Source organism: Cannabis sativa, unplaced genomic scaffold (genome assembly GCF_029168945.1).
Source record: "Cannabis sativa cultivar Pink pepper isolate KNU-18-1 unplaced genomic scaffold, ASM2916894v1 Contig2, whole genome shotgun sequence".
Classification (NCBI taxonomy): Eukaryota; Viridiplantae; Streptophyta; class Magnoliopsida; order Rosales; family Cannabaceae; genus Cannabis; species Cannabis sativa.
In genome coordinates, this window is record NW_026870038.1 from 636833 (window position 1) to 644040 (window position 7208).

The 7208-nt window shown below is 33.7% G+C and overlaps 2 protein-coding genes across 3 annotated transcripts; both read left to right on the forward strand.

Moving 5' to 3' along the window:
• The first annotated feature begins 323 nt into the window (after positions 1-323).
• On the forward strand, positions 324-2945 carry LOC133033044 (uncharacterized). 2 transcript variants are annotated; one of them, XM_061107582.1, is made up of 3 exons: positions 324-1438; positions 2273-2400; positions 2508-2945. In XM_061107582.1, the coding sequence occupies exons 1-3, from the start codon at positions 521-523 to the stop codon at positions 2677-2679; spliced, it is 1218 nt and encodes a 405-aa protein (XP_060963565.1). In that variant the 5' UTR covers positions 324-520; the 3' UTR covers positions 2680-2945. The 2 variants fall into 2 exon arrangements, with proteins under 2 accessions (XP_060963565.1, XP_060963566.1); XM_061107583.1 differs by having other exon boundaries at positions 324-1429.
• A 793-nt stretch (positions 2946-3738) lies between these two features.
• On the forward strand, positions 3739-5792 carry LOC133033045 (transcription termination factor MTERF8, chloroplastic-like). Its single transcript, XM_061107584.1, has 2 exons — positions 3739-4139; positions 4251-5792. Exons 1-2 carry the CDS (start codon positions 3863-3865, stop codon positions 5528-5530), a joined length of 1557 nt encoding a protein of 518 aa, XP_060963567.1. The 5' UTR covers positions 3739-3862; the 3' UTR covers positions 5531-5792.
• The last annotated feature ends 1416 nt before the right edge of the window (positions 5793-7208 follow it).

A 7208-nucleotide genomic window follows, 5' to 3' on the forward strand; every position in this document is an offset into this window, starting at 1 on the left:
GGGGTTGGGGTCGGAGGGGTTGGGGTCGTGGTCGACGGGGGTGAGGGTGGTGATCGGCGTTGGGGTTGACGTGGGTGGGTGAGGGTGGTTCGGGTGAGGGTGGGCGGTTGGGGTGAGATAGAGGGAGAGAGAGATGATGCAGAGAGAGAATATTGTGAGGGGGGTATTTTTGGGGTTTTGAAAAAAAAAGAATAGTTTTTTTAGGTTTTAAATTTTTGGTTTAGAGAAAATTTTTTTTGATTTTCTAAGTATAGAAAATCAAATTTCCCTTATTAAATAAGATACTATATTGCGCACGTGATTTATTCAAGTTCACTGTGGTTTCGACACGTGGCATATACAAATACGAAGCCTGAAAATCACTCACAGGCTTTCGGACCCCAAATTCAGTTTTCACTCCGACTAACTAACAATGATGAAACCCGATCCCCATTTTTTCTCTCTTCCATTTCTAATCCTCTGCGGTCGACTCTAACTACAATCTTTACAAACCCTCCAATCACATTCCGCCACGTCATCAATGCTCTGTTCGGTGCCGGCCGCCGGTAAATCCGGCTCGAACTGGCTCGACCGGCTCCGGTCCATCAAGGGTTTACCTACCGCCGAAGATTTCGACCTCGATCACTTCCTCACACAAAACCCTAACTCGTCTTCTTCTTTTTCTTCTTCTTCTTCTTCTTCCGAGTTAGCTCAGCTCAACTCAGCGACGACAACGACGAAGACTCAGAGAGCTGCTAATCGGAATCGGAAATGGGTTGGCGCAATGAACAATGTTTTATCGGAACTCTTCTTTATGGATGGGTCTGACGAAAGTTCTAAACTTTCCGGGAAAAAATTTCCCAGGAAACAAACAAACCCCAGAATCTTCTCTACATCAATGGGTAATACAACCACGACCGTCGTTAACAGTAACTCCAGTGGCGTTGTGGCGATAACGGCGTCGTTTAATTCGGATAGTAATAGTCTGATTCGGAGGAGAAAAGGGAATGTTCGTGTTAAGAGATTTAAAGCTGTTGATGATAAAGAAGAAGAAGAAGAATTGGGTTTAGAAAAAGAAGAAGAAGAAGAAGAAGAGGAATTAGAGAATGAGGAGAAGAAATTTAAGGGTTATTCAAGGAGTGAAGTGACTGTAATTGATACTAGTTTTGGGTGTTGGAAATCAGAGAAGATGGTTTTCAGAAGAAAGAATGTGTGGAAAGTTATGGAGAAGAAATGTAAGTTGAGTAGTTTTGTTAGGAAGAAAAGGAAAGTAGAAAATGATGATGTTGATGATGGTGATGATGATGATGATGATGGTGATGGTGATGGTGATGGTGATGATGATTTGTCTTGGGGAGCTGTTGTTTTGGAGAAGAAGAAAGTTAAAGCTTTGAATTCTCATCATGCTATTAATGGTGGTAATCAATCTATAAAGCCTTCATCAGATGAAGTAAGTAAAGTAAGCCTATTATATGTTTTTTTTTTTCATGGTTTAATTTAATCTTCTTGGAATGGTATTGATAAACATATGTTAGTAATGGTATGGATTTTTGGATACATTTCAGAATGGCTTATGTAGGATTTGGTTTGTTTTATTACTTCAATAGATATGATTTGGTGTAAGATTTATCATCCATGTGCTTCCATATGAAGTGTGAGAGTTTAAAATTTGGGTGTTTAGTTAGAGTTCTTTATTGTCTTTTACAATGGTCATTTGCCTAATGTAGTAGCTGGATGGTTTTTACACACACACACAACATAAATATAGAATCTACTTAAGATTTATCATCTATGCTGTAACTTGTTTTATAATGATAACTAAATACAATTCTATATTGAACTCAGTGATGGTCTAACTGTAAATTTGAAAAATTCTGTTGCTATAAATGGCAATGAAGAGATTGCAAAATGTAAAAGTTGCTGAGGAGAGATACTGCAATTGCATGACCTTACATCTTATTAGTTGTTTTTTAACTTTTATAATGTGCCTAGCACTCTCACATTGATTTTACTTTAATGATAGTTATAGAAAATCGGTTACCATTTATAGGGCGTCACCTCATAAGGGTGCTAAGCACCATGTTGCCTAACAACAAGGCTCAGCAGATTTTGATTTAAGCTTTTCAAATTGTTTCAACTACTTTGACAAAATGCTCTAACCATCATAGATTTTTCTTATACAAATCTTGGAATGATATGTAGATTTACAGAGGTAGCTCTGTCATCATCTGGCTTTGAAAATAAGCTTGTAAGAACATAAAATAATTTTTTTTTTCTGGTTTGCCTTGTGAAGGGTCAGAACTTTAGAAAAAAATCCCGCGAAGAAATTTACAAAGCAACGACGAAGAACCCAAATACTACGAGGAAAGAAATCAGTAGTACCGAATCACCAGATAATCTTAGCCAAGATTTCAGAAAAAGGCAAGTGTAATACTATCACAACCATTTCAAAGTTCAAATCTTTGTCTTCCAACATTGTCTAAACTAAACTAAATTGGTACCGGGTGGTGTGTCTTGCACCGCAACAGGTCTCGGCTATCCAGTTCACCTAGAAAAATGAAGAAGGGAGGCTCATCATCTGTTGTCCTTATAAAAGGCATTTCAACAGGCAAGAAGAAAAATGGAGTAATGGTTTCTCCAAATTGGCATAAGAGCACTCAAAAACTACATATGGCCAACAACAACTCCCCTAGGAAGTGAGTTTGATTGGGATTGGGATTGGTATTTTTTATTCATAAAAAAGAAAAGAACAGAAGTTGAGATTGGTCTTTGTGCTGCTGATGATTTGCACTGGCCCATTGAACATGTTGTTGTGATTATTAGTAAAATATATATATATATATATCTATATATGTATAATTTTTTGTTCTGTCTCATTGGCAAAAACATTGTTTTCTGTTATTCTTTTGACATATTTCTTGTAAATGTGTTGATTGATACAATTACTGTACAAATTTTTGCTTGGAGGCCTGATCTTGCTGACCCCACAATGGCAAATTTGACTGTTTATTATTGGCACTCTTGGACAATGAACAGTTCATTTCCAGTTTGAAATAGTTTTTTAAACTTTCTACCATTAATATTTTCAGGACTCGTCTTCAATTTTAAGAATCAAAGAGATATTAATGCATAGGTAATTGTATTAAGTTTTTATGGACAAAAAAAATAAAGTACCACCAAAATATGAACTATTTAGTTTTTATTTTACACTTCTGTGGATTTTTATTTTACTGTATTATTGTAAAAATTAGTGTAGTAGTAGTAATCAGTTATCACTTAATTTCTAATTTTATTTTTTATATACGTAAAATTGTTTTTTAGAAAAAAAAGAATTATAAAAACTGCACAAAGTAAAATCCAATATTTATAGTTAAAAAAAAGGTTAATTTCCAAAAAAAATAAATAATAAAACAATAAAAAAAAATTACAAAAATACAATTGTAAGAAATTTTAATATTTTTATAATTTTTGATATTTTATTTACATAAAATATAATTTTTTGATGTATTTTTTATGTTGTACTATTATTATGTTATTATATGGTTGATTTTTTGTCATTTGTTATTGTTTTATATGTTGTTTTGTCGTTTTGATGTTATTTTTTTATTATTTTTACTAAGTTCTTTTTTGTATTTTTATATAATAAAAAAATATATAAAAAACCGTTGGGCCAAACCCAATATCTGAAAGAGGCCCATTTTACTAGCTGGACTGAAGAGTTGTGTTAAAAAGCCCATTATTATCAATTCTCGCCTACTTCACTAGACTAGACTTAGACTCTATCATCTAAATTCTGAACCAAAATCGTTACTTCAAGAGGTTTCGAAGTTGAAAACACCCGCGCCTTGAATGTGGTTTACAGTTTAACTAAGCAGACACAAAAATGGTGGCTTTACTTGCTTTGTCCAAACACCCATTTCCTTCTCTCTATCCATTTGGTTCTCTTTTTCTAGACCCATTAAAACCTTCATCATTACCTTGTCGTTTCTCATTATCTTCATACACTATTTCCCATAATGAAGAGTGTTGTTTTTCCATCAGTAAAGCCCCAAAATTTCAACTGAAACCGCCATTAACACAAGTGTGTTTTCCACCCACTAAATGGGAACTTTTCCAATGCAGTTGTGTTGTATCAACTCCGAGCATTCACACTGATATGAGTGAGTAGCTCTAACAATCATTTTCACAAACACTTGGCAGTCTTTTAATGAAAAATAAAAACTCAATCTTTAAACTCATATTGGTTTTTCATTGGTTTTGTTTTACTTCAGGAATGTTGTTTTCATTCTTTCGGGAAGTGGGTCTTAACGAGGATGAAACTGAAGTACTTTTGCTCAAGAATTCAGCTCTAGCATTGACATCTATGGATTCCATCCAAGCAAGGGTATTTAGTTTAAAATCAGTTGGAATTGATGGGTTTTCACTCTGCTCCTTAATCACTAAAAGACCAACTTTATTAACATCTGAAGAAGTTGGTAAGTTCTTAAGTTTTGTTCTCAATGATTTGGAAGGAAAGATTGATACTTCACAGTTAGAGATTCTTTTTGCAAATACATCCCCATTGTACTTGATGGGTTTTGATCAAAAGGTTAATCTTCTACTTCAAAGAGGAGTTCCAAGAGAAAACCTTTATAATGTTCTCAACAATTTGAGTTTATCTAAGGCATTATGTGTTAGGCCAATTGAAGATATTGATAAAACTATTGCTTACTTAAGCCACTATGGTGGCATAGATTTGATTGTAAAACGTCCCAAGATTTTGAATTATGATCTTGAGAGGCAGCTTATACCAAGAATTGAGTTTCTTAGGGAGCTAGCTGGAGGAGATGAGGATGGTGTAGGGACAGTTTTGAGTAGGCTTCCCGCGATTTTGAGTTACAGCGCGAAACATATGGAAGATCATGTTGTGTTTTTCAGGTCTTTTGCTGGTTTAACTGATGAGGAAATATTCAAGATTGTTGTTGTTTATCCTAATGTGTTTAGTGCAAGTAGGGAGAGGAAATTGCAGCCTAGAATAGAGCTTCTCAAACAATGTGGACTGAATTCGAGGGAGATCTTTAGATTCTTGCTTAAAGCTCCTACCTTTATTAGCCTTTCATATGAGAAGAACATTGCTTTTAAACTAGTTTTGCTAGTAAAGATTGGATATAGACATAGAACAAAAGATCTGACAATCGTAATGGGGTCTATAACTAGAACAAGTTGCTTGAATATGCAAAAAGTAGTCGGGCTATTCTTGAACTATGGATTTAGTTATGAAGACATCTTTGCTATGAGCAAGAAGCAACCTCAGATACTGCAATATAGCTATGATTCTTTGGAGAAGAAGATGGAGTACTTAATAGAGGAGATGGGCCGAGATATCGAAGAGTTGTTGGCTTTCCCTGCATTCCTTGGTTACAAATTTGATGATAGAATTAAGGCCAGATATGAATTGAAAAGGAAGACTATGGGCGACCGAATGTCGCTTAACAAGCTTTTAACTGTTACAAGTGAGAGATTTTCTCAAAAAAGAAGAGAAAAACCGGTTCTTGTGAATGAAGAAGAGTGAATTGAATGTTAAGACAACAGTAAGTTTTCTTTTCACTATAGTTTAATTCAATTATCAATAGACTCAGTCAATCAATTGAAAATATGTATAATTTGGTGAGATAACAACTATGTAGAATGTATATTTTTGTTTTTTAATTGCCTCACCCTACATAATTTTAATTTTAAGAACATAAAACTATAACAATTACTATATAAGTATTCAAGAGAGACTCAAACATCAATATTGTGGGAACAAATCACAGGCTGATCTGTTGAGTATCTCTTTTGGGTTCAACTTGGTAGAATATTAAAGGTGTGTTTGAAAATTACTACGTGCAATTACTAGGATGGTATTAATATAAGGTGTGTTTGGATGTGAAATGATAATTGTATGAATTCCTAATGCCTTGTTCGACAAAATCATTAGTAATTACAAATAAAAATAATATATTTTAGTAGTTCATATTTGAAATAGAAGTTTTTAGTAGTTACAAAGTATAATGGCGGGCTATAAGAATTAAAGATTGTAGTTGGAATCCTTTGGAAATCATCAGAAGAGGAAAGAATGTTGCTGTTTTATGTTCCAAGCTTATAAGTTTGGTCCATACAAAGTTTTCCTTTTTAATACATTAGGTCAAAGCCAAGTGTGTCAAAAATGGTAAAGAAGCACATGCTATTGTGCTAATCTCAGCACTTTGTGAAGCATGACAAGGGACATTGTGTCTTACAAAGTCTCATTTGTGAAGGTGGGGAAGGTTCTTTAACATTGGATCTACCCATAAGATGTCTAATAAGGATAGTTTTTTGGTTTTGGACAAACATAAAACCAGTTGAAATGCTTTGCTGACTGTCTAAAACCATCATTACATTACAGCTAATAATGCAAATTTACTCAGATTAACACAACAAAGTGGAGGGTTAATGGTGGAGCCAATACTTAAAATCTGCTCAGCCATACACTCTTCATTTATGACCCTTTGTTTGTACAACCCCCCTTGGTTACCCCAAATGCTAGAAAGTGCCATACATATAAAACATATCTAGGATTAAAGATCCGGCAAAAGTCTCAAATGACTTTATTTATGTACAACTAAATCAAAGCATAACAACATGTCATATCACACAAAGGAGGGAATGTTTCATAGCTTCAGTAATGCCTATTTGGCTCTATAAATCAGCTAATGATTTATGAATTAAAAAGGATTTTTTTTTTTCCTATGAACTATGATCCTACTACATTTTTGCCTCTTGAATTTATTTATTTATATATTTGTTGCAAATCGCTACAAATATCCCCTTCAATAATATTTTGCTCATTTTTCTTTGAAAGAATTGTTTACGTGGCAATGAGTTACAGTCATAGTTGTAACACAAGTGTCTATTTAACAACTTTAACCTACTTAAAATCTAGTTTATCAGCATTAAACGTATAAATATTATCTCTTTTATGTTTGATAGGAATAAGAGAGAGTAGGATGGATACAGAAGTTAGAGAGGATGGAGAGTAAGAGGTATGAAGATGATTGTTGATCTCTATTGTGTTTGAGGTGGGAAAGGTGGAAAAAAATTAATTAATAAAATTATAAAATTCTCCATTTTAACATAAATATTTATTACTTTTAATGGATAATTATTATATTTTACAAATTTTATTTTGTCTTTTTTACAATTCTCCTAAATTTGGAGAGAATAATTTT